Source organism: Xyrauchen texanus, chromosome 16, assembly GCF_025860055.1.
Source record: "Xyrauchen texanus isolate HMW12.3.18 chromosome 16, RBS_HiC_50CHRs, whole genome shotgun sequence".
Classification (NCBI taxonomy): Eukaryota; Metazoa; Chordata; class Actinopteri; order Cypriniformes; family Catostomidae; genus Xyrauchen; species Xyrauchen texanus.
Genome location: NC_068291.1, coordinates 44,490,785 through 44,518,586, shown reverse-complemented (window position 1 = coordinate 44,518,586; position 27,802 = coordinate 44,490,785). Strand labels below are relative to the sequence as shown.

General features: G+C 39.7%; 1 protein-coding gene across 10 annotated transcripts in view; it reads left to right on the top strand.

The window, feature by feature from the left end:
• Positions 1–2,219: 2,219 nt before the first annotated feature.
• LOC127656918 (adhesion G-protein coupled receptor G6-like) overlaps positions 2,220–27,802 on the top strand; it is a 51,859-nt gene continuing 26,276 nt past the window's right edge. Inside the window, exons 1-17 of one of the 10 annotated variants that reach the window (XM_052145470.1) lie at positions 2,220–2,295; positions 4,094–4,171; positions 4,254–4,340; positions 4,449–4,604; positions 8,386–8,421; positions 8,556–8,630; positions 8,882–9,110; positions 9,204–9,372; positions 9,451–9,591; positions 9,900–10,010; positions 10,096–10,132; positions 10,215–10,315; positions 13,666–13,787; positions 13,925–14,190; positions 15,735–15,822; positions 15,904–16,187; positions 21,360–21,749. In XM_052145470.1, coding sequence (XP_052001430.1) covers positions 2,232–2,295; positions 4,094–4,171; positions 4,254–4,340; positions 4,449–4,604; positions 8,386–8,421; positions 8,556–8,630; positions 8,882–9,110; positions 9,204–9,372; positions 9,451–9,591; positions 9,900–10,010; positions 10,096–10,132; positions 10,215–10,315; positions 13,666–13,787; positions 13,925–14,190; positions 15,735–15,822; positions 15,904–16,187; positions 21,360–21,496 — 2,181 coding nt within the window. In that variant the 5' untranslated portion in view covers positions 2,220–2,231 and the 3' untranslated portion in view covers positions 21,497–21,749. Of the gene's footprint in view, positions 2,296–4,093; positions 4,172–4,253; positions 4,341–4,448; positions 4,605–8,385; positions 8,422–8,555; positions 8,631–8,881; positions 9,111–9,203; positions 9,373–9,450; positions 9,592–9,899; positions 10,020–10,095; positions 10,133–10,214; positions 10,316–13,665; positions 13,788–13,924; positions 14,191–15,734; positions 15,823–15,903; positions 16,188–21,359; positions 21,750–27,802 lie in introns of those variants that run through there. The other 9 variants (XM_052145465.1, XM_052145466.1, XM_052145469.1 and 6 more) reach the window with 9 other exon arrangements.

Genomic DNA, 27,802 nt, shown 5'->3' with positions numbered 1-27,802 from the left:
ATTATGAATGCATTATACTCTAAATTATAACTATGAATAGGAGAAGACTTATAATGTATTATAACTGTATTTATAATTATATATGAGATGTTATAACATATTATAAGGTGTATTATAAGACATTATGAATGCAGTATACTCTAAATTATAACTATGAATAGGAGAAGGCTTATGATGTGTTATAACTGTAGTTATAATTATATATGAGATGTTATAACATATTATAAGGTGTATTATGAGACATTATGAATGCATTATACACTAAATTATAACTATGAATAGGAGAAGTCTTATAATGTATTATAGCTGTAGTTATAATTATATATGAGATGTTATAACATATTATAAGGTGTATTATGAGACATTATGAATGCATTATACTCTAAATTATAACTATGAATAAGAGAAGACTTATAATGTATTATAACTGTAGTTATAATTATATATGAGATGTTATAACATATTATAAGGTGTATTATGAGACATTATGAATGCATTATACTCTAAATTATAACTATGAATAAGGGAAGACTTATAATGTATTATAACTGTAGTTATAATTATATATGAGATGTTATAACATATTATAAGGTGTATTATAAGACATTATGAATGCATTATACTCTAAATTATAACTATGAATAAGGGAAGACTTATAATGTATTATAACTGTAGTTATAATTATATATGAGATGTTATAACATATTATAAGGTGTATTATGAGACATTATGAATGCATTATACTCTAAATTATAACTATGAATAGGAGAAGTCTTATAATGTGTTATAACTGTAGTTATAATTATATATGAGATGTTATAACATATTATAAGGTGTATTATGAGACATTATGAATGTATTATACTCTAAATTATAACTATGAATAAGGGAAGACTTATAATGTATTATAACTGTAGTTATAATTATATATGAGATGTTATAACATATTATAAGGTGTATTATGAGACATTATGAATGCATTATACTCTAAATTATAACTATGAATAAGGGAAGACTTATAATGTATTATAACTGTAGTTATAATTATATATGAGATGTTATAACATATTATAAGGTGTATTATGAGACATTATGAATGCATTATACTCTAAATTATAACTATGAATAGGAGAAGTCTTATAATGTGTTATAACTGTAGTTATAATTATATATGAGATGTTATAACATATTATAAGGTGTATTATGAGACATTATGAATGTATTATACTCTAAATTATAACTATGAATAGAGAGAAGACTTATAATGTATTATAACTGTAGTTATAATTATATATGAGATGTTATAACATATTATAAGGTGTATTATGAGACATTATGAATGCATTATACTCTAAACTATAACTATGAATAGAGGAAGACTTATAATGTATTATAACTGTAGTTATAATTATATATGAGATGTTATAACATATTATAAGGTGTATTATGAGACATTATGAATGCATTATACTCTAAAGTATAACTATGAATAGAGGAAGACTTATAATGTATTATAACTGTAGTTATAATTATATATGAGATGTTATAACATATTATAAGGTGTATTATGAGACATTATGAATGCATTATACTCTAAACTATAACTATGAATAGAGGAAGACTTATAATGTATTATAACTGTAGTTATAATTATATATGAGATGTTATAACATATTATAAGGTGTATTATGAGACATTATGAATGCATTATACTCTAAAGTATAACTATGAATAAGGGAAGACTTATAATGTATTGTTCAAAAGGATAAAAACACAAAAAAGCCCAAAGGCTTGTTTCCATTGTGGTCCTTAAGATGGAAGATGAGTAACAGTACATGGATTAAAAACATTGAGGACATTGTATTATGAAACATTACTAATGCATTATAATGTCTAAACAATGCATCATAAATATGGGCTTCATAGAAAGTATTACCACTAATCGCTACAGTATATATTTGCATGATTCTTTGTGCAGTAATTTGAACTGTGAGGACAGTGTGTGTAACGGGAAACATTGAAATTCACAGTTAGGACTCAAATAAACTTGATTTGCATGTTTGCAAATGTTGTAGAGTCTCTCCGCGGTTCTGAGCTGCGACACATAATCATGTGGACTCATCTATGGACAGGTAAATATCTTTCACTTTCTCTGTTGTCTCTAATTGTTTTATTGTTTCTGTGATCTTCAGCAGAATATTCACTAACACTCTGACAGGACACTCGGAATAATGTTTCAACTAAAGCAGATTCTCTTGTGGGTGATGATCGTGTACTGCACAACATGTCAGATAAGTACGTTGCTTTTAAATTATTTGCATTAAGTCTGATAAGTGAGATGAATACGTTCTGTTTGGTGTAAAAAACAAAACTAAAAATTCTACCAACCAGATTTCCAATTTGACATTTATCAAATGATATTCTTTGACTAAAAGTAAAGGGGTTCTTTAAAGATTTAGACCAGGGGTGTCCTGTACTGGGGGTCAAATGCAAAAAGAAATAAGGTTTGAATAAAAGTCTTGATGCCACTATTGCATCATCTTTATCTTGTCTGCTGAATATTTAAATAAGTTTTAATGTCATTATGTGTTAATAAAGGATATTTCTCTCATCACTAACGCTTGTAGTAGAACAGTGATGCAGGGTCAGACATTAAGAGGGGCTTGATGCAAAACTGCCCCAAAACAAGTGACAAAAAAATGCCCTTATAAAATTCCCCCCTGAAAATGACATGCATTGGGCAATTATTGGCCGCGTTATGGAAAGGTTCATTTCTGACCATTCAGTAATGTAACAAATATTACACTGGATAACAAGTTAGATTTGGCATTTAAATGTTTTGACATTCATTCACTGTATCTGCACCGCACAAGAAGTTTTGGGTGTGACACATAATGATAATCCCAATATGTTGATGATGTGATTCAAGACATTACTTGATTAATGTAATAATAATGTACATAATAATTAATTACTCTAATTATTAGTAATTAAATCATAGTTTCTGTTCTGTACATTTTAATAGACTGTTCAGTCTTGACATCAATTTGTAGTCTAATGGAGTGGTGGTGGTGTAGTGGTCTAAGCACATAACTGGTAATCTGGTAATCAGGAGGTTGCTGGTTCGATCCCCACAGCCACCACTATTGTGTCCTTGAGTAAGGCACTTAACTCCAGGTTACTCCGGGGGGATTGTCCCTGTAATAAGTGCACTGTATAATACATTGGTACTCAGAAGGTTGCTGGTTCGATCTCCACAGTCACCACCATTGTGTCCTTGAGTAAGGCACTTAACTCCAGGTTGCTCCGGGGGGATTGTCCCTGTAATAAGTGTACTGTATAATACATTGGTACTCAGAAGGTTGCTGGTTCGATCTCCACAGTCACCACCATTGTGTCCTTGAGTAAGGCACTTAACTCCAGGTTGCTCCGGGGGGATTGTCCCTGTAATAAGTGCTCTGTAAGTCACTTTGGATAAAAGCGCTTTTGGATAAAAGCGACAAATGCATAAATGTAAATATAAATATAATTCGCCCTGGGTTCCCTCAGGAATTCCCGATGGTTTATTATAATGAGGGTTTTGAACCCAGAAAACCCCAAAATTTAAAATAATATTTTACTGTGTATATCCTAAATAATATTCATGAGTTTTGCAACTTCGCATCCCCGTGAGAGCGGCGAAAGCATCAAAAGTACGTGCATCTTGACACGAGAGGCTTGTCTTCTAGACACGACCGCGCCTCATCCGTGGAAATCTGAAGTATTCCAAACTCCTGAACTCTTCCAATGGATGAAGCTGCTGAAGCTGGTGGCAACTAAAGAGAACGCTCTAGTGGAGACGAACGCGCTGTGATATGTGGCTGTATGTGACAGACACACCCAGTGTTCAGAATAATAATTTCACATAACTTCTCAATAGCGGGTCAAATTATGTTGTATTTCCAAAATCTCTGGCGGGCCGCATATGTCCCACGGGCCATAGTTTGGACACTCCTGACTTCAGATCATGTAAATGTGCCCATCTACATTTTAAGTTGTGTGTCATTTAAATCTACAGTATCTGTAGCCTCATAATGATGTCTCTTTTGTGCAGGTTACACAAAAATAATGATAATTGCTGATAATTTGAAAGATTCACATTTCCAGAATTGTACCAGCACAGCCTTTCCAGGTAGATGTGAGATATATTATTGGGTGTGGGCATATTGACATATTGAGCTCCAAACTCATTAAGTTTATTATGTTTTTTCCAGAAATAAACAGGACATGTCCAAAAAGTTCTGACACATGGATGGGGAATCTTTGTCTAATGAACGTCGAACGTAACACAACATCCCAAGGTACAACTTGAGATTATATCATTCACAGAACATCATTAAGATCAAAGACTTTTAAAAAGCATTTTTTCATCAAATGTCAAATGTTTCAATTGTCTCTCTGGTTTCCAGGATATTGTAACATAACAACTAAAAAATACAGTTTCAGCATAACAAAACACGATGGGAATTATGAAGTAATAATGAATGAGAGAGTTACAGACATACAGATGTGGTTTTTGTCAGATGGTGTAAGATGTCTTCCATCACAAGTCCTGACTTCAACAGGTTTGTGTCACACAATGAATGAACACAAAAGATACACAGTGTTAAAGCAAACCGGTTCGCCAAAAATAATTAGTGATTATTGGGTCATTAAAAGAGGACAAGTTTACCAGTGCTTCGGTTCCAAGTTGGTACTGAAATGAAAAAGATGTCACAAGTGTTTCTACAGTACCGTTAATACTGCATGAGCATTAAATAAATAATCAGTTTAATAATTAGCAATTTATTTATAAAGCACGAGTAAAAACAACATAAAATGCAAAGGACCATAACACAGAAGACAAGTCAATATAAGCAAAAACCACTCAGCGGTGCCATGGTAACAACACAGAACACATTAGCAACCTCTCAGCAACGAAACAAATAGAACACACTAGCAGCCATCCAAAACACCCACATAGCAATACCGTGGCAACCACCCAGAACACCCTCGCAACAACTCAGTAATGCCCTAGCAACAACCCAGAACACCTTAGCAACCACTCAGCAATGCCCTCGCAACCACCCTGGAACACCATGATAATAACCAAGCAACCACTCAGCAATGCCCCGGCAACCATCCAGGCCACCCTCGCAAACACTCAGAAATGCCCAGACAACAACCCAGTACACCCTAGCAACCACTCAGCAACACCCTGACAACTACCGAAAACACTTTAGTAACCAACCACTCAGCAACAACTTTACAACTACCTAGAACACCCTCGCAACCACTAAACAACATCCTGGCAACCTTCCAGAAAAACCTAGCAACCACTCAGTAATGCCCTAGCAACAACCCAGAACACCCTCGCAACCACTAAACAACATCCTGGCAACCTTCCAGAAAAACCTAGCAACCACTCAGTAATGCCCTAGCAACAACCCAGAACACCTTAGCAGCCACCCAGAACACCCTCGCAACCACTCAGTAATGCCCTGGCAACAACCCAGAATACCTTAGCAACCACTCAGCAATGCCCTCGCAACCACCCTGGAACACCATGACAATAACCAAGCAACCACTCTGCAATGCCCTGGCAACCACCCAGAACACCCTCGCAAACACTCCGAAATGCCCAGACAACAACCCAGTACATCCTAGCAACCACTCAGCAACACTCTGACAACTACTGAAAACACTTTAGTAACCAACCACTCAGCAACAACTTTACAACTACCTAGAACACCCTCGCAACCACTAAACAACAGTGTGCAGCACATGCAGACTCTAGATATCACTCAAATACAGAATATGCAATTTAACAATCACACTGGGACATGTAGTGAACTGTTTATCCATCAGTGGAAGCAGTGAAGCTTCCGTCAAACCACACATCAAAATAAAAGCATGATTCAAAATAAAAGCATGAATCAAAATAAAAGCATGATTCAAAATAAAAGCATGAATCAAAATAAAAGCATGATTCAAAATAAAAGCATGATTCAAAATAAAAGCTTGATTCAAAATAAAAACATGAATCAAAATAAAAGCATGAATCAAAATAAAAGCATGATTCAAAATAAAAGCATGAATCAAAATAAAAGCATGATTCAAAATAAAAGCATGAATCAAAATAAAAGCATGAATCAAAATAAAAGCTTGATTCAAAATAAAAGCATGAATCAAAATAAAAGCATGATTCAAAATAAAAGCATGATTCAAAATAAAAGCATGAATCAAAATAAAAGCATGAATCAAAATAAAAGCTTGAATCAAAATAAAAGCATGAATCAAAATAAAAGCATGATTCAAAATAAAAGCATGAATCAAAATAAAAGCATGAATCAAAATAAAAGCATGATTCAAAATAAAAGCATGAATCAAAATAAAAGCATGAATCAAAATAAAAGCTTGATTCAAAATAAAAGCATGAATCAAAATAAAAGCGTGAATCAAAATAAAAGCATGATTCAAAATAAAAGCATGATTCAAAATAAAAGTATGAATCAAAATAAAAGCATGAATCAAAATAAAAGCTTGATTCAAAATAAAAGCATGAATCAAAATAAAAGCATGATTCAAAATAAAAGCATGAATCAAAATAAAAGCATGAATCAAAATAAAAGCTTGATTCAAAATAAAAGCATGAATCAAAATAAAAGAATGAATCAAAATAAAAGCATGACTCAAAATAAAAGCTTGATGCCTGAAATTGAAGTTATTGCAATAGAAATATATTACACCTGTATAGTAAATGTAATGTTCACCATATACATTTTTATATTAATACATAATTATAATAATAATAACAATAACAATCAAGCAATATATCACAAGCAAGAGTTGTACTAAAAACCTTTTCTTCAATGCAATGGTGTTGAAAAGTAATTGTTAATTTTTTATTTTTCAAAAGTCTTTTTAGTGAATCAAAGCAGACAGAGCAACTAATGTAGTCCTACAAACAAATGACTCTTTTGAACTGATTCTTTTTAGTGAATCAAAGCAGATAGAGCAACCAATGTAGACCGACAAACAAATGAATCTTATGAAATTATTCGCTTTAGCGAATCAAAACAGACAGAGCAACCAATTTAGTCCGACAAACAAGTGACTCTTATGAACTGATTCGCTTTAGTGAATCAAAGCAGACAGAGCAACCAATGTAGTCCGACAAACAAGTGACTCTTATGAACTGATTCTATTTAGCGAATCAAAGTAGACAGAGCAACCAATGTAGTCCGACAAACAAATGACTCTTATGAACTGATTCATTTTAGCGAATCAAAACAGACAGAGCAACCAATGTAGACCGACAAACAAATGACTCTTATTAAATGATTTGCTTTAGCGAAACAAAACAGACAGAGCAACCAATTTAGTCCGACAAACAAGTGACTCTTATGAACTGATTCTTTTTAGTGAATCAAAGCAGACAGAGCAACCAATGTAGTCCGACAAATGACTCTTATGAACTTATTCGCTTTAGTGAATCAAAGCAGACAGAGCAACCAATGTAGTCCGACAAAAGACTCTTATGAACTGATTCTATTTAGCGAATCAAAACAGACAGAGCAACCAATGTAGTCCGACAAACAAATGACTCTTATGAACTGATTCGTTTTAGCGAATCAAAGCAGACAGAGCAACCGATGTAGTCCGACAAAAGACTCTTATGAACTGATTCTATTTAGCGAAACAAAACAGACAGAGCAACCAATGAAGTCCGACAAACAAATGACTCTTATTAACTGATTCGCTTTAGTGAATCAAAACAGACAGAGCAACCAATGTAGCCTGACAAACAAATGACTCTTATGAACTGATTCGTTTTAGCGAATCAAAGCAGACAGAGCAACCAATGTAGCCTGACAAACAAATGACTCTTATGAACTGATTCACTTTAGTGAATCAAAACAGACAGAGCAACCAATGTAGCCTGAAAAACAAATGACTCTTATTAACTGATTCACTTTAGTGAATCAAAACAGACAGAGCAACCAATGTAGCCTGAAAAACAAATGACTCTTATGAACTGATTCACTTTAGTGAATCAAAACAGACAGAGCAACCAATGAAGTCCGACAAACAAATGACTCTTATTAACTGATTCACTTTAGTGAATCAAAACAGACAGAGCAACCAATGTAGCCTGAAAAACAAATGACTCTTATGAAATGATTCATTTTAGCGAATCAAAGCAGACAGAGCAACCAATGTAGACCGACAAACAAATGACTCTTATGAATCTGGATTGGCCTACAGATTGACATCACGAAGGAAGAAATAGCTGTATGTTTTAGTTCAGTAATATGAATCTTACTGTTGTATAAAAGTCCTAATAATGCTGATTGTGGGTTTCAGATAATTGCTGTACTCAATGCCTCTGTGGTCAGACAGGTATTGTAAATTATACACTTTTAAAATATTCTTCTGTTAGTCTTTTATTATCCTGCCAACGGTTTTGTTGCATTGACCTCCTCATTTATGATTGGATAAATAAGTTGTATTGTGTGTTGTCATGTTTTCTTGAGGTTGTTTGGAACTTCCTACTGTTGATCCTGGGAAGAGTTGTGAAAACGCTACATATAACGCATCTGTGTGCAGCGGTAAATATGAATGCTACGATTACTTATTAAGTAACTACTAAAATATCCCTCTGGTGACATTGTCATGCGAGATCCTCTCGGTGCAAACAGTTGATCACAATGGCTAAAAAACTTCTCGTTTATCTTTGAACTTTCCTCGTGTTAATTCAGAGACCAAATCTTACGTATAGATCTTAATTTCACTCCAAATGTCCATTTCCAAACTACCCAAATAAATAAAATCCACCCTCATTTATTGCTTTGTGTTGAAGGGAAAAGCGGAAACATATATGTTCTGAATGTAAATGGGAACCAAACAACATGTGTGAACTGCATTAATCAATCTGAGATGACATCTACTACTCCAGTGAAACCATCTCAGACAACAGCCACTGCCACAGAGTCAACAACCAAGGAAGAATATGAAGGGTTTCCAGTTGATGGGACTGTATACTTCAATATAACTGTAAATGTAGATGACCCGGATCCCTCAAAAGCATCGTAAGTGTACTCTGCTTTCACCATTGATTAAACAATTGCTCGTTTTTAACAAACTCTTCTGCAGAATAGCTTGTGATTTAAATCCTTTTTCAGAGATGCCTTGGACAATCTGGAAAACCTGACATACGTGATGGAAAAGGAAAATAAAAGCAGTGTGGCGATTGTCATCGGAGATGTTAAAGGTCTTCTGCACAGACAAGCCAAGAACAAAGAAACGCAAGACGTCAACATCTACTACTCGTCAAATCACGACTCTATGATTGTAAGGACTGAGAAACATTGACCGATGTCACTGTGGAGTTTGGTTTTAATAAGTCATGCATCTTGATCTTTTTCTCAGGCTGTTGTGGGTAAAAATTACCAGGAAGCAAGCATATCCTGGTCTGTGAAAATTTCCAAGGAGGCGTTTGATAAATCCCGTTTGGAAAACAACGGAAGTGCATTTGTTGGAGTTCTACGGTTCAAGAACATGGGAAACAATGTACACTTACACATTTATATTTGATACATTTCTACAGTATTTATTATTATAATCATTGTTAAGTGAATAGATTGACAAAAAAAATTTATTCTGTCATTATTTACTCATTGTGATGTTGTTTCAGTCCTGTACACTATTAGTTTTATGGGGAACACAAAAGGAGAATGCATGAAGATTCTTCAAGATTTCACATTTTGTGTTTCATGGAAAGAAATCAGACAATTTTGGACAAACTGTTCCTTTTACAGATTTGTGTCTTATTCATGTTTGAATTTGATTCATTATTCATGAAACTGTTTCTGATTAAGGATGGAAATCAAACGGTTTTAAACAATGAGGTTTACGGTATAACGATGGGCACCAATATCTCCAATCTTACCAACAATATTGAACTTTTCTTCAAACCATCAAAGAAACTGGTAATGAAGGTATTTTTTTACAAGCATACATTTCTATAATGACCAGACTCTGTGACCAAATATAAAATTAAACATGTTCTTGCAGGATGGTAACATATCCTGCAATTCCTGGGATGGGAGAGGTAAACACATTTACAGCTGCTTTCCACAATTCACTTAAACCCAATTTGTCTCTCTCTCACTCTTCTTTTCTTGTCTTTGAAGGAAAACTAGAATGGACCAAATTTGGCTGTAACACCACAATGATCAACAAGGACACCGTAAAGTGCTCATGTTCACATCTGACTTTCTTTGCAATACTTATGGTGAGAAGTCTTCTGAGAGGACAGTTGTATTACCATCTCATTAGAGTAATTTGTCAGTACTGTATGTTGATGATTTACTAAAAAGAACTGACTAAAAAGAAAAGAGTAATTTGTTCAATAACAGCCCAATGGCTGGGCTTTCACCCATGGGGCCCAGCCGTTTGGTACATGGAATGTGACCCTACTGGTGTGGACATAGCCGGAATTGGTGCGGGAGGTTGAGCGAAACCTCCCACCATGCACAGTTCTGGCTCTGGAACCATATTCCTGGATAAGGGTTGGACTCGCTCCTTCCCTAGAGTCCACCAGGGTGAGAGGTGCAGAGCAAGCGTGGGGATACTCACAAGCCACCAGCTCAGCATCATGAATTTGGAGTATAGCCAAAGTAGTTTAGAAGACAAGAGGGTGGCATAAATGCGACTTCGTGTTGCAGAGGGAAGGCTCTAGCTGTGGTCTGTACCTGTTTACCCAATCACAGTTCAGAGTATCCGGTCTTTTTGGAGACCCAGAGTGGTGCCCTGGACCCCACATGGGGAGTCCATAGTTCTGCTGGACAACTTCAATGCCCATTTTGGTGACTATAGGTGAGTGATTAGGAGGAACAGCCTTCCCGATCTGAACCTGAGCAGTCTTTTGGTTTCAGACTTTTGTGCTAGTCATTAACTGGCCATATCAAACACCATTTTTAAACAAAACATTATTCATAAGTGTACTAGGTACCAGAGCAACTTTATTGTTGTGTCATCAGATTTGCAGCCATATGTTTTGGACATTCGAGTAAAGGGATGAGCAGAGCTGCCAACTGATCACCACCTTGTGGTGAGTTGTATTAGATGGTGGGGGAGGCTGCCGGAAAGACCTGGCAAACCTAAGAGAATTGTGAGGGTGAACTGGGAACATCTGGTGGAGTCTTCTGTCCAGAAGATCTTTAACTCCCATCTCTAAAGGAACTTTTCCCACAACCTGAGGGGGGCTGGGGACATAGAGTCTGAATGGGCCCTGTTTAAAGCCTTCATTGTGGAAGCGGCTGCTTGGAGCTGTGGCTTGAAGGTTGTTGGTGCCTGTCATAGCGCCATTCCAAGAATCCGTTGGTGGACACAAGTGGGGAAGGAAGCCGTCAGGCTGAAGAAGTTGGCTGGCTGAGGTCACAGCGGTAGTAAAAAGCTCTGAAGTGGCAAGGCACCAGGAGTGGACAAGATTTGCCCTGAGATGCTGAAGCCCCTGGATTTTGTTGGGCTGTCATGCCTGACACACCTTTTAGCATTGCATTGAAGTCAGGGACAATGCTTGGGGATTTGCAAAAAAGTGTGGTGGTTCCCATTTTTAAAAAGGCGGACTGGAGGGAGTGATTCTAATTATCAAGGTATCACACTTCTCAGCCTATCTGGGAAAACCTATCCCAGGTTGCTGGAAGGAAGACTCTGACCAATTGTTGAACCTCAGCTAGAGTATCTGTCCTAGTCTTAGAACAATAGATCAGCTCTTTACCCTGGAAAGGATCTTAGAGGGGGCTTGAGATTTGCTTATCCAGTCTACTTGTGTTTTTTGGACTTGCAGAAGGCTTATTGGCAGATAGTCCATCGCAAAAAAGCACAGTAGTAATAACTTTATGAATTTATTTACTGAAAAAATTGAAATCATCAGATACAAAATTAGAATTATGCAACCATCTGCAATAGCACCTCTGAAGACAGTGTCTCATATTATTCCCCATGAGTAAAAATCCTTTGCTGATGTAGGACAGGAAGAGCTAAACAAAGTAATCGAAACATAAAATCAACAACATGTATGTTAGATTCAATACCTACCAAGCGATTAAAAGAGGTGTTTCCTGTAATCTCAGAACCTCTTCTTATTATTGTTAATTTCTCATGATCTTTAGGGAATGTCCCTAGATAATTTAAGATAGCAGTTATTAAACCTCTTATCAAAAAACCACAGCTTGATTCTGGAGATTTGGCTAGTTATAGACCAATCTTAAATCTCCTATTTATTTAGAATCAGTTGCCTCCACGTCTAAGACCATCAATCTGCGCATCTTATCATGTGGTTTGTTGAGCACGTTACCATGGATACGTAGTGCATGTGGAGGCTTCATGCTATTCTGTGTTGTGAAAAGCACTATACAAAATAAAGGACTTGACTTGACTAATGACCGTGTCCCCAGGGGTGTCTTGTGGGGGATTCTAAGGGAGTATGGGGTACCAGAGCAGTTAATGCGTGCCATCCGGTCCCTGTATAACTGGTGCGAGAGCTGTGTCCACATTATCAGCAATAAGTCAAGCTTTTTTCCAGTGGGTGTTGGACTCCACCAAGGCTGTCCCTTGTCACATATCCTGATTGTGATACTCATGGACAGGATTGCAAGGTGCAGCTGAGGTATGTTTGTGAGTGTGAAGCGATTGGGATGAGAGTCAAAACCTCCAAATCTGAAGCCATGGTTCTTTATCAGAAAAGGGTGGATTGTCCCCTCCAGGTAACAAGTGAGCTGTTTCCCCAAGTGGAGGAGTTTAAGTATCTCAGGGTCTTGTTAATGAGTGAGGGTAAATTAGAGCATGAGCTCGATATGCAGATCGTAGTAGCGGCAGCAGTAATGCAGTCGTTGTACCGGACCAGGGTGGTGGAGAGGGAGCTGAGTCTGCGGGCGAATTTTCATATTATCACTCGATATACAGTATGTCTCCACCCTCACCTATGGTCATGGGCTTTGGGTAGTGACTGAAATAATTAAATCATGGATACATGCGGGCGAAATGAGCTTTCTTCGTAGGGTGGCTGGGCTCACCATAAGAGATAGAATGCGGAGCTCAGACATCCGAGAGAGGCTTGGAGTAGAGCCGCTGCTCCTCAACATTGAAAGGAGCCAGTTGAGGTCCAACTGGGAAAAGACCCCGGGGCAGACCTAGAACACACAGGAGAGATTATATCTCTCGGCTGGCCAGGGAATGCCTTGGGATCCACCAGGAAGAGCGAGAGGATGTGGCCGGGAAAAAGACGTATGGGCTGTCCTGCTGAGTCTGCTGCCACTGCGACCTGGACCTGGATGAGCGGAAGAAATGGATGGATGGATGGCAGCGTTGTATGTTGTTGATTCACTAAAAGTAACTGACTCAAAAGAGTCATTTGTTTCAGAATCGGACAACAATGTTTGTGCTGTGTGTTGATGATTCCTGTTCAACCAAAACAAATGTGAAGTATAACATGATGAAATGTAACCGATAACTTTACAAACATTATCAATGGAAGTCACTCTGAAGAGGGTGAAGAATTCTTGCTAACAAACAACACGTGGCTTTAAATATCATCCAACTAATCAAAGTGTCTCCTTGTCTGTTGAACGATTCCTTCAGTCTTTGCCAGATTCAAACCTCACAGCGTCGCATGTGGAGTCATTGACCTACATCACCAATATCGGCTGTGGCTTCTCCATGTTCTTTCTGGGCATGGGCCTGTTCATGCATTTCCTGTTACGGTACAGTATACGTTTTGAAGTGCAACACATAAAATCCAATAGACTTGCATTGAAGAATGGACTCAAGAGTGGGCAAACACCACTCGCATTTCAGAGTTTCATAAAGGTGACCAAAAGTGTTTCTTTTATTTTCATAGGAAGGCAAAATCAAATCAGGCCACGAAGATCTTGATCAACATGTTTGTGGCTTTGTTTCTACTGAATTTGTCGTTTTTGTGCAATGAGAGTATAGCCAACACTCAAGACAACTCTGCGTGCATCGCCATCGCACTGATCATGCATTACTCGATGCTGGCGACATTCACCTGGTTCTTCATTCAAGCCCTTCACATGTACTTGTGGCTCATCAGACAGAACGTCACAACCAAAAACTACATGAGAAAAATCAACGTGGCGGGATGGGGTGAGATATAGTCCAGTTAGTCAAATTATTATTATTAATGTACTACCCGACCGGACCCGTCTATTATTTGAAAGCTGGGACCCGGACCCGGCCCGGGAGCCGCAGACCAGATCGACACCGATTTCACTGCTGATTTCTATTAACAAGTTAAACTTTGTGTCTTACCTAATGTAACGTTAGTAGCTTTCTCCCTTGTGCCTGGCCGTGATGCATATAATGCACCCTTGCCAAGAAAGTTGGTAAAACACGGATGACTTGTTTACAATCAGCTTTGCCGTATTTTTGTATCTTGTTTAAGATAACTTTGACTGTTTTCCCTTTTGAACTATAATAACGATTGCTCATTCATTGCCAGCTTGTTGTTGCTCCGCTCACCATTTTTCACCTTATTTCCGGCCGCACATTCTCATAATTATACAATGTTGCAAGTTACAGCACACATCATCATCAGCATGGTCTTCTCGGATCGACTTGGGCATTACCATAGACTGTAAAAAAAGATGGACGATGCCCCTTCGCTCTTTTCCATTGGTGAGAACTGAAGCCGCCAGTGTCCCGATATGACGCTGACATCTTGGGACTTGAGTCTGCACAGTTGCGATTTCGGGACCAGACCTGCGCAGTAGTGAGCAGGAAGTAAAGCCGCGAAATCAAGGCCCCGCCCTCACTCTCACTGAATCAATCGCAAGCACACGCCCCTGCACTTTTGACTTTTGACTTATGACGGTGTGAAATAATTAATTATAGAAATGTAGATATTAAATTTAACGCTCCAATCTCCTCAGTCCTCCGAAGATCCCGAAAAAAAGTCAGTTGGTGCTTCAGTGACTACTTCGCTCAGAGAACCTGTCAATCACAGCTGTCAATCATGATGTCACAGCAGCGTTTTTATAGCATCAAATAACTAAAAACAAACTTATTTTGAAAACAAACACTTGAAATGACATCAACGTGATAGAAACGACAGTAAATGACAGAAACTATCTTTGGAAAAATGATATGTGAAGTGTAATTTAATTGTTTAGTTGGTCTCACGTCCCATTGAATAACATGGAGGCGGGGTTTATGACCTATACTAGGTCCAGTCACCGGGGGGCGATCGAGACATTTTGGCTTCACTTTTGAGGGCTTGTGCAGCACGCTTGGGTATTACACATAATGTTAAACAAACCCGCAGCAATAGAAAGGGACCTGACCTGGACCTGGCTGACAGTATAAAACGTGGATCCAAACCTGTACGGGTCCCGGGTCGGGTCTTGGTCTGTATGCAATTCTGCCAAACCCACTTGCTCCTAGACCTAGTGTATGATTGCACGAAAATACCAAAACTTCAGGGCCATTCCCAATGACTTAAGGCATTGCCCCGCGCATAAAGCTTATGCTCATAAAATAGTGTCCAACTTGACTTTTCTATTTGTGTCATTCTATAAATATCCTCAGGGTTTCCATTTTGCCCTCAGTAAGGTGCATAATTAATTACTTGACCTCAAATTAGAGGATCTGAACGATCTTCAAAAACTGAATTTGTCTCCATTTGTTTTCAGCGTGTCCGGCTCCAATCGTCGTGATCATCGTTTCTATGGGAGAATATAAAACAGTGATCATACAATCAACAGCAAAAACCACACGAATGTAAGTTGAGTTTGAATGTCACTAATGCACGACTGAATGTAAATCAAACTTTAAACATTCTCCTCTCTTTTCTAATTACAGGTGCTGGATTACAAATCCTTACGTTCACTACATTGGGAACATCGGCTACTATGCCTTGGTTTTCATTTTCACGACAGGAATCTTCATCATGATGGTCAGAAAGATTCTCCAATCCAGAAACATTAAAGTCGGTGATGTGAAGAAAACCACGTTTAAGAAACAGCTAACGATGATTTTGAGTCTGTTCGTCCTGCTCGGCTTGACATGGGGAATCGCGTTCTTCAGTTTTGGACCGATGGTCATTCCATCATATTATATCTTCTGTGTGTTGAACTCGTTTCAAGGTATGTAACATCTCATATTAAATAACATTATGCATCATTTGTTGCTCAAACGAGTAGTCATGAAATGTTGTTTCTTTCCAATATTAACATTTTAATTTGATGTTAAAATGAAAGATTATTTGCACAGCAATAATAATTTTCTAAAAATCGTTATCTCAGTACATTTGTCTTGTTTCCAGTAAACAAATCTACACATCCTTAAAACAAGATTTACGTGCGTACTCCAGGTAGGGAAGGAGGTATTGCCCCAAGTGAAGGAGTTCAAGTACCTCGGGGTCTTGTTCACGAGTGAGGGGACAATGGAGCGGGAGGTTGACCGGAGAATCGGGGCAAAGCTCTCGATCTACCGGTCAATTTTCGTTCCTACCCTCACCTATGGTCATCAAGGCTGGGTCATGACCGAAAGAACTAGGTCGCGAGTACAAGCGGCCGAAATGGGCTTCCTCAGAAGGGTGGCGGGCTTCTCCCTTAGAGATAGGGTGAGGAACTCAGTCATCCGTGAGGAGCTCGGAGTAGAGCCGCTGCTCCTTTGCGTCAAAAGGAGTCAGTTGAGGTGGTTTGGGCATCTGGTAAGGATGCCCGCTGGGCGCCTCCCTAGGGAGGTGTTTCAGGCACGTCCAGCTGGGAGGAGGCCTCGGGGAAGACCCAGGATTAGATGGAGAGATTACATCACCACACTGGCCCGGGAATGTCTCAGGGTCCCCCAGTCAGAGCTGGTTAATGTGGCTCGGGATAGGGAAGTTTGGGGGCCCCCTGCTGGAGCAGCTGCCCCCGCGACCCAACTTCGGATAAGCGGTTGAAGATGGATGGATGGAAGATTATTTTTCAGAGAATAGACATTTTTCATACCGTATTGGTAAATTACCAAATACCAAATTATTATTATTATTATTCTTTTTATTTTTTTTGTCTGAAGCATAAATGTAACAAAAGATATTGAGGTTTATGCTTAAAACAAGAAAATTAGCCAATGTGGTAAGAAAAATAAGCTTAATTTTAAGTTCTATTATTTGAAAACAAGTCTTCATATCGTACACAACTTTTCTTCTCAAATTAATATATCTAGGTAGATAAATGTACTGGAAAATTGCCGAAAAAAAGGATAAAAAAATTTTCATATATATAAAATGACATCTGATTCCATATATTCAAATATGCTTAATTTGACCACACGTTTATGGATTAACATTGTGGTTAAATTAAACATTTGAGAAAACAATTAGAGTATAATTAAGGTTACAATTCTTAAAATAACGTAATTTTTTCAGGTTTTTCAGAAAACACAAAAAACTGAACCAAAGATCATGAGATGATTAAGGCAAAAAAAATCATTGTTGTCAAAAAATTACTTAGGACATTATTTTAGGAAGGTGACGATATGTAACCAGGGTACGTTCCGTATGACCATTAGGGGCACTGACTCACAGGACTCCTAGGACCAGGGCCCCTAATTGTCATTCGGAACATATAAAACCGTGGTTACATATGTAACCTTTGTTTATTTAGTTCCTTCGATCATTAGGGTTGTTAATTTATGGATTATTAATCTCGAGGGACCTAGTCATAAGTGCTGGTGTGGTCTGTCGACAAAACGACTGACCCCACACTGGATGTTGCAGCAATGTTGATGCTATAGAACCTAGCAAAGGTGCATGGAGATGCCCAAGTTTCTGCTGAACAAATGTCTGAAAGAGGAACACCTCTCAAAGCTGCCCAAAAGGTCGCAATCCCTTGTGTGGATCGGCCATGGGCAGGAAAGGGTAGACCATAACCCCCAGAGGCATATGCCTCTGCTATACAATCAATTTTGAAAACCTTTGAGCTGTTTGGGCACAGCCATTTGTTCTGCCATATCAAACAATCACAATTGGTTGACTTACATGAAATGGTGTGACCACTGTTGGCCAGAGAGCTGGGTTTGTTTGAAGTATAACTTTGGAATCCTCTGGTCGCCAGCACAGGAAATCTGGGCTAATGGAAAGGGCACAGAGTGTCGCAGGCAAAAGAAATGCTGTTTTCAAAGAAAGCCACTTTATATATGCTGTAGCAAGAGGTTCATATGGTGGTTTTGAAAGTGCCTGTAACACAAACGGGAGCCTGCAGAGACCTTGGTGGTCTCACTCTCTGAGAACACTTCAGGAAGCGATTAATAAGGTAATGTGAACCGACAGGGCTGCTATCTAGTTTAACAAGTCTCCTCGATATGGCTGAGGCATAAACCTTCAGAGTATTTGCAGTTCTGCCACCCTCAAGGAGAAACTGGAGGACACTTAATATAACTGTCACAGAACAGGACAGGATCTCCTCCTGGTGCTGCTGGCACCAAGAATAAAACTATTTCCACTTATAAGCATAGTTTCATCTTGTTAAAGGAGCTCGGGAATTTAGTTATGTCTGGAGGACAGCGGGATCACAATGTGCTAGCAAAGGGTCAGGCTCCTGAGTGGCCAGACACAGAACTGCATCCTGGCTGAATGTGGATGCCGGATTAGATTGTGCTCCTGTGAGAGAATGTCCACTCTGATGGGAATCTCCCCATGGTGTCCTGTTCAACAGACTGAGCAGCACTTGAAACTATAGCTCCATTGGCCATCTAGGTGCCACCTGGAGAAGATGATGGTAACCTATGCAGTCTTGATCAATAGCAGTGGTCGGAAGGCACAGAGAAGCCCTTCTGGCCAGTTGTGCGCTAAAGCATCTAGTCCTAGGGGACTTTAATTCTGTGTTATTGAAAACCACTGAGGACAATGAGTAATCTTGTTGCAAATAGATCTGTGTGAGCTTGGCTGAATTACTGCTATGTTGACTATATTGACCTCGGTATGATGTTGCCACTCTCCTGGGGGTATCTTTTGTCAATACAGAAAATCTGCTGGTCTGTTCTTGACACTCTGTATGTGCTCAACACCAGTGGATGCAAAACGGGATAGGCCCATGTGAGAATGTTCTGAGACACTCTCAGTAACTGGTGAGACCACACTCCACCCTGGTGGTTTTTGTGATAAGCAACAGAAGTGTTGTCTGTCTTCACCAATACATGCTTGCTCTTCAATAATGGCAGATAGTATCTGAGAGCTAAAAAGACAGCTCGGAGTTTGAGCACATTGATATGTTCCCATTGATGTTTGTCTGACCACACCCCCTGTACTGGCTGGTGGTCACAGACAGCTACCCAACCCACCCTCAAAGCATCTGTCATCACCTCTTCGCAGCAAGGCGAAGGAGATGTTTCCCAGTTCGATCCATTTGGTCAGAAAGCTCAGCTTCCACCATGGTGGAGCAGTGACTGGAAACGCTGGGATTGTCTTGTGGCAGTCCTATTTCGGCTGCAGTTTGAAAGCATTGACCCATAATTGGATTGGTCTGACTTTCAAGAGGCTCAAAGGAATGACTGTGGAGGATGCTATTATCAATCCGAACAGCCTCTAAAATATCTCCATATTTACCACTGCGTTCAGTTGGAACTGATGTAGAGTTTTATTTATGCTGGTTTCCCGGATGTGTGGCAGTGAGGCCAACATTTGACGTGAATCTAGATGAATGCCTATGTAAGTGATGATCTGAGTTGGGACAAGCTGACTTTTGGCATAGTTTACCCTGATACACAGGCTCAAGATATGCATTAGCACTATTTTTGTCAGATACAGGGCTGTTGTGTAAGATGGGTTGCATATAAGCCAGTCATACAGATATGGTAATATCCTGATCATCTGAAGATGTAGAGGAATGATCACTGCACCCATGCACCGTGTGAAAACACTATCATGTTGATACTCAACCTGCACTTAAGGTCTGTGAAGAAGAGGTGTGCCGTGTCTTCCGAAAACAAAAGACAAGGAATGCGCAGGGCCCAGATGGGGTTTCACCCACTTGTCTAAATTCCTGTGCTAACCAGCTGGACCCAATCTTTAAAATTGTATTCAATAGATTACTGGAGCGGTGTTAAGTCCCATGCGGCTTGAAATGCTCAATCATCATTCCTGTCCAAAATCACAGAACTTAATGAATACAGACCCGTCGCTCTGACATCTGTGGTCATGAAATCATTTGAGAGACTTGTGTTGGACCACCTGAAGCACATCACTGAACCCTTTCTAGATCCCCTTCAGTTTGATTACTGAGCAAACAGGTCTGTGGATGATGCAGTCAACATGGGATTGCATCATATCCTGCAACATCAGGACAGACCAGGGACATATGCAAGCATCCTTTTTGTGGACTTCAGTTCGGCTTTCAACACCATCATCCCAGCTATACTCTAGACTAAATTGCACCAGCTCTCTGTTCCCACGTCTGTCTGTCAGTGGATCACCAGCTTTCTGACAGATAGGCAGCAGCTAGGGAGACAGGGGAAATTTACTTCCAGCACATGTACAATCAGCACTGGTAACCCCCAGGGATGTGTGTTCTTCCCACTACTCTTCAAACGCATAAATGGTCCTGGGAAGGAGGAGGGATTCCCGTTGCGGAGTCCTCGACACTGCTGTCCACCCAGGGGAGCGCCGCTGCCATCCACCGGGGGAGGGAGTAGACCGACCGCCCGGATGCGAGGCGAGTTGGGACTGGACTCCCTGACTGCCTGGAACGATGGAGCCGCTGCCAGGGGCGGAGGAGAGCCCTGCCATCCCCCAGAAACGCGGAGGGGTCGAAGGAAGACCGCCGTCCACAAGTGGAGGAGGGAAGTGTCTCCCCGACTGTCTGGAGCGGTAGGGCCACTGCCAGGGGCGGAGGAGTGTCCCCATGAGTCGCTAAGATCGCAGAGGGGCGTTTTGACCGCCGGGGGTCATGAGTCTGACTCCGGTCCACCTGGGGAGAAGCGGCTGTCGCTTGCCAGAGAGGGTGGAGTAGTGATTGAGCACCATGCGATGGTGTATCGAAGAACCGGCTTGACAATATAAATAATATTTTAATAATAAACGTAAACAAAAGACAACAACACACACATGATGGACATGTCTGTAAACATTCTCTCTCTCGTCGCACCACAGTCTGCCATCGGCCTTTATCCCTCTCGGAGGCTTAATTAGCCTGATAAGGGGTCACATAGAGGTCATGGCCATGATGATTGTGGGTATAAGAGTCTTGATGCACAAGGTATGAATGATAAATCATTTAAGTACTTAATATAAATCTATTGCAAGTATTTGATGAAATTATCCATTTTTTCCCCAGGATTCTTTCTGTTCTTGTATTACTATCACATTCACAATGATGTTGATGGTCATTTCGCTGATGATCCGGACAGCAGCACCTCCAGTTCCACCAAAACACTTGAATCCAGCGTCGATCATGAACAAAGTAGTATTTAAAATCAGAAGAGGGAAAATAACGCTGGATACAACTGATATCTTTACAGTAAAGTGACCGAACACTAGATACTCTGTAATACAAGCGTCATCATATTATCAGTGCAACTTTTAAACTGATATTTTGAATATCTAACAGTTTTCCTATGCTTTATATATAGTTTTGATGCTTTTAAAGGGACAGTTCACCTAAAAAAAGAGAATTCTCTCATCATTTACTCACTTTCATGCCATCCCAGATATGTGTGACTTTCTTTCTTCTGCAGAACACAAATTAATATTTTTAGAAGAATACCTCAGCTTTGTAGGTCCATACAGTGCAAGTGAATGGGTACCAAAACCTTGACGCTCCAAAAAGCACATATAAGCAGCATAAAAGTAATCCATAAAACTCCAGTGGTTTAATCCATGTCTTCAGAAGTGATATGAGGTGTGGGTGAGAAACACATCAATATTAAAATCCTTTTTTACTATCAATTTCAACTTTTGCATTTTGCCTTCTTTCAGCATATCGTCACCTACTGGACAGGGAGGAGAATTTATGGTAATAAAGGGCTTTATTATTTATCCGTATCTCACCTACATGTATCGTATCTATTCTGAAGACATGGATTAAACCACTGGAGTCGTATGGATTACTTTTATGCTGACGTTTATGTGCTTTTTGGAGCTTAAAATTTCTGGTCACATTCACTTGAACTGTATGGACCTACTAAGCTGAGATATTCTTCTAAAAATCTTCATTTGTGTTCTGCTGAAGAAAGAAAGTCACATCTGAGATGGCATGAGGTTGAGTTAATAATGGGAGAATATGTATTTTTGGGTGAACTGTCCCTTTAAGACTAGAATATATTTTTCTCCAGGTTGTTGGGTGAATGTTAGCATGATTGACAGATGCATGTACTGAAACATGCTGTATATTATATTATTATATTATTCGATCATATCTGTAAGATTAAGGGCATTATAACACTAGTTATGAAATGAGCATTGTATGTAATATAATGTAATATATAATGTGCATTATTTCATCAAAGTGTCTATTTGGAGACTACTCTAAAGTATTAAAGCTTTAGTGTAGATATTATATTCATCTTTTTATAATTCACTGGGTTATTACAATTCATTTATACATTTTAAAGTTGCCCCGTGGCTTTCATATGTCTTGTGGCTTATAGATGTTAATAAATTTAAGATATTAAGGCATGATTTTTCATAAAGCTGCTTTTATGTACTGTAAAAAAAGCTATACAAATAAAATGACTTTAAAATATTAAATAATTCAAAAAGTTGATTCTTTTTTACACATATACACACACATATATATATATATATATATATATATATATATATATATATATATATATATATATATATAAATAATAAATGTAAGTATAATTTATTCATAGTAGTTCACTATTATTTCTGGCATTATACATTGATGGGCCAAAACATTATGACCACCTGCCTAATATGCCGTTGGTCCTCCACATGCCACCAAAACATCATCAGTCTGCCGAGGCATGGACTCTACAAGACCTCTGAAGGTGTCCTGTGGTATCTGTCACCAAGCTCAATCGAATTGAGATCTTGAGAATTTGGAGGCCAGGGCAACACCTTGAACTTTTCATCATGTTCCTCAAACCATTCCTGAACAATGTGTGCAGTGTGGCATGCTGCATTATCCTGCTGAAAGAGAGCACAGCCATCAGGGAATACCATTGCCATGAAGGGGTGTACCTGGTCTGCAACTATGTTTAGGTAGGTGGTCTGTGTCAAAGTAACATCCGCTTGAATGGCTGGACCCAGGGTTTCCCAGCAGAACATTGTCCAGGGCATCACACTGCCTCCACCAAATTGTCATCTTCCCACAGTGCATCCTCATGCCATCACTTCCCCAGGTAAACAGCACACACATACACGGCCGTCCACATGATTTAAAAGAAAACGGTACTCCTTGGACTAGGTGACCATCTTCCACTGCTCCAAGGTCCAGTTCCAATGCTCACGTGCCCATTGTAGGTGTAGGGGTCATCATTGGCACTCTGACCGGTCTGCAGCAGGGTGCAATGCACTGTGTTGTGAGATATTCTACCACATCATCATTAATCCATTTTCATTTGCAAACAGTTCAGTTTCCATATACTATTGTTTTTCAAAGAATGTGGTATGGAGAGTGCTTTTGAAATGCTCCTTTATCAGTTAAGGGACAATGTCATTCTAGTGTGGATGCGTACAGTAGCAAAATCAATAAGTTTTCAAACACAGAATTATTCTCATCATTAATTTGTTTTTGTTTGACCACTTCGTTTCCTAACGTATGTGGTAATGGAGAGTGGTAGGGTCAGGGGGCCTGGATGGTGGCCACAGAGCAGGGACAGGGTCAGAAGGTGGCCACAGAGCAGGGTCAGGAGACCTGGGTGGCGGCCGTTGGGCCGAGGCAGGGTCAGGAGGCCTGGGAGGCGTCCGTAGGGCCGAGGCAGGGTCAGGAGGCCTGGGAGGCGGCTGTATGGCCGAGGCAGGTTCAGGAGGCCTGGGAGGCAGCCGTATGGCCTAGGCAGGGTCAGGAGGCCTGGGAGGCGGCCGTATGGCCTAGGCAGGGTCAGGAGGCCTGGGAGGCATCAGTATGGCCGAGGCAGGGTCAGGAGGCCTGGGAGGCGGCCGTATGGCCTAGGCAGGGTCAAGAGGCCAGGGAGGTGGCCGTATGGCCGAGGCAGGGTCAGGAGGCCTGGTAGGTGGCCTTAGGGCCGAGGCAGGGTCAGGAGGCCTGGGAGGCGGCCGTAGGGCCGAGATAGGGTCAGGAGGCCTGGGAGGCGGCCGTAGGGCCGAGACAGGGTCAGGAGGCCTGGGAGGCGGCCGTAGGGCCGAGACAGGGTCAGGAGGCCTGGGAGGCGGCCGTAGGGCCGAGGCAGGGTCAGGAGGCCTGGGAGGCGGCCGTAGGGCCGAGACAGGGTCAAGAGTACTGGGAGGCGACCGTAGGGCCGAGGCAGGGTCAGGACCTGGGAGGCGGCCGTAGGGCCGAGGCAGGGTCAGGAGGCCTGGGAGGCGGCCGTAGGTCCGAGGCAGGGTCAGGAGGCCTGGGAGGCGGCCGTAGGGCCGAGACAGGGTCAAGAGTACTGGGAGGCGGCCGTAGGGCCGAGGCAGGGTCAGGACCTGGGAGGCGGCCGTAGGGCCGAGGCAGGGTCAGGAGGCCTGGGAGGCGGTCGTAGGACAGGGACAGGTGACCTAGGAGATGGCCGCAGGGCCAAGAAAGGGTCAGGAGGCCTGGGAGGCGGACAGAACCACAGAAGGAGGAGTCTTTGGGGTAGGGGGCGGAGCCGCGAGAGGAACAGTCTCTGGGGGGGTTTGTCTCTGGGATGAAAAACAATGCAAAATTTTTGCATGATTCTTTGTGCAGTAATTTGAACTGTGAGGACAGTGTGTGTAACGGGAAACATTGAAATTCAAAGTTAGGACTCAAATAAACTTGATTTGCATGTTTGCAAATGTTGTAGAGTCTCTCCGCGGTTCTGAGCTGCGACACATAATCATGTGGACTCATCTATGGACAGGTAAATATCTTTCACTTTCTCTGTTGTCTCTAATTGTTTTATTGTTTCTGTGATCTTCAGCAGAATATTCACTAACACTCTGACAGGACACTCGGAATAATGTTTCAACTAAAGCAGATTCTCTTGTGGGTGATGATCGTGTACTGCACAACATGTCAGATAAGTACGTTGCTTTTAAATTATTTGCATTAAGTCTGATAAGTGAGATGAATACATTCTGTTTGGTGGCAGAAAAAGATTTATCACATTAGAAACTAAACAGAAAATGCTACCAACCAGATTTACATTTAGATATTTATCAAATGATGATCTGTGACTGAAAATAAAAAGATTTAATCCATGTATATGTGCGAAACTAAACTCTGATACCTAAAGTAGAGTTTTATTTTCATGTCTAGTGCCTTCCTGAACCTTGTAAGTACACAAAGCGAACACCATTTCGGCAAGCAGCCCTGCGTTATCTTTCCTTTAATTCGGCACAGTGCCGAGGTGCCGAGTCATCTCATGCCTCCTTTTTTTTTTTTTTGAGAGAGAGAGATTAAACACATTTTTTAGAAAAAATGTATTTGTAGGACAGAGGCTCAGAAAGGCACAAGACACCTAAATGTATTATTTTTAAAAAATCACCTACTAAATTCTTTTTTTTCCACGGTGCGGTTCAGGGCTTCCATACTTCTGTAATCTGTAGCCTTATAATGTTCTTTTTTTTGTGCAGGCTGTGCAAAAATGATGATAGTTGGTGCCCATTTGACTCACCCTCATGCCATCCCAGATGTATGTCTTTCTTTCAGCTCTGTAGGTCCATACAATGCAAGTGAATGGTGACCAGAACTTTGAAGCTCCAAAAAGCACATAAAGGCAGCATAAAAGTAATCCATACGACTCCAGTGGTTTAATCCATGACTTAAGAAGTGATATGATAGCTGTGGGAGAGAAACCGATCAATATTTTAGTGCATTTTTACAATAAATCTACACTTTCACCAGCCCTCCTATGCACGTAGAAGAGTTCTTCTTCTGTTTTTTAACGATTTGCATTTTTATGGATATATTATCTACTGGGCAGGGATGAAAATAAAAAAGGGAGAGAAAAAGCAAAGAAAAACAATAAATAAATAACATTTGTATAAGAGCCCAGTAGGTGGCGATATGCACAAAAATGAGAATCGGCAAAAATCAGAAGAACTCTCGTGAGCGTGCATGGGAGTGCTGTTTGAAAGTAGATTTATAGTAAACAAGGTCTTAAATATTGAGCTGTTTCAAACACCACCAGAGTCATGAGGATTACGTTTATGTTGCCTTTATGTGCTTTTTGGATCTTCAAAGTACCTGTCACCATTCACTTGCATTGTATGGACCAACAGAGCTGAATTACTCTACTAAAAATCTTCATTTGTGTTCAGCAGAAGAATTTTATTCTCTTTTCTCATAATAACACAGTGAAAAGTATTATCTTTTATTATTTTATCAAAATGACAGTCAGTTTTATTAATCACGTCCTTTTATTTTTTAGTCATACCTCAAATTAATACTTTGAAACCATTGTGTGCTTTAAAATCCTTTTCTGCTAAAAAAAAAAAAGGCTTCAAAAGTCCAACGGTTGTCTTCTTGATTACCTGTCGTTCGTTAAGCATCTTGTTTTAATTGAAACTTAAGACGCATCTTAAAGCAGCTTAAGCTAGTTTGCTGTTCTTCCAATCTTGTCTGGTTTGCTGGTTTTAAGGGGTTAGCTAATTCATTTCAACTCGTTCCTCCTTTTCTTAAAAAAAAAAAAGCCAAATGTGTGTTCCAGTGAGACACTTCCAATGCAAGTCAATGGGGTTTAATCACACACAAGACATGAACAATATGTGTGTGAACATGATTTTACTGTGATAATATCACTGATCAACCTTTACAGGTTATATGCAATTTTACAACGTTGTTGCCATGACGATGATTTAACCCTTTAAGCTTTCAATGTGCTTTTAAAGATTTCCTGTTTCAGTGGCATACACGAAATTAAAGGCTAATAACAAAAAGAAAAAAAAGGAAAAAAACAAGGAGGGTCAAGTGATTGGTTTTTATTGTAAAGAAAACGTACATTTTTTAATGATATAGATTGTGATACATTCTGGGACTCTCAGCCTAAGAAACTGCTGAAAAATCACTTAACAAATTGAGCCAAAAATGTACTTAAAAAAAAAATTATAATTATATCTCTGGATGTAAATAAAGTGGCTCTGAAAAACTACTTTTGTTTTGTTCCCAATCATGTCAACTGTATCTGAGAAAAATTATAAAGCTATCAAAAGTAATAGCATTACAACATTTTTAATTTGTTTAATATATTTTAGTTTGTTTAATTTATCATAGTGTCCAAAAACATCTCTATGTGTCCAAACGCCTCATCAAACAAATAAAAGATAATAATAGTACATAAGAACTAATTACACATGCAAACACAACAATGACTAAAGGTTTGCATAGCATGCACACATGATTTTAGTCATGAGATTTCACAGAATGAGTTTCATTCTGTGTCATTTGAGTCATCATTGAGTCTGTGTCGTGTATTTGGCGCCATCTCCTGGTGGTCATATGTAACATTGTGCTTCATGTGGATTATCTAATGATCTATACATCTGATTATCTTGTGTGTGGACTCGATTGAAAGATAATCACAGACTCTAAATAATCATATGTGATGTTTTATGTTCTGTATATATTTCATGATGTTATAAGCAAAAACACGGCAACATAATTGTCAAAGACATGCA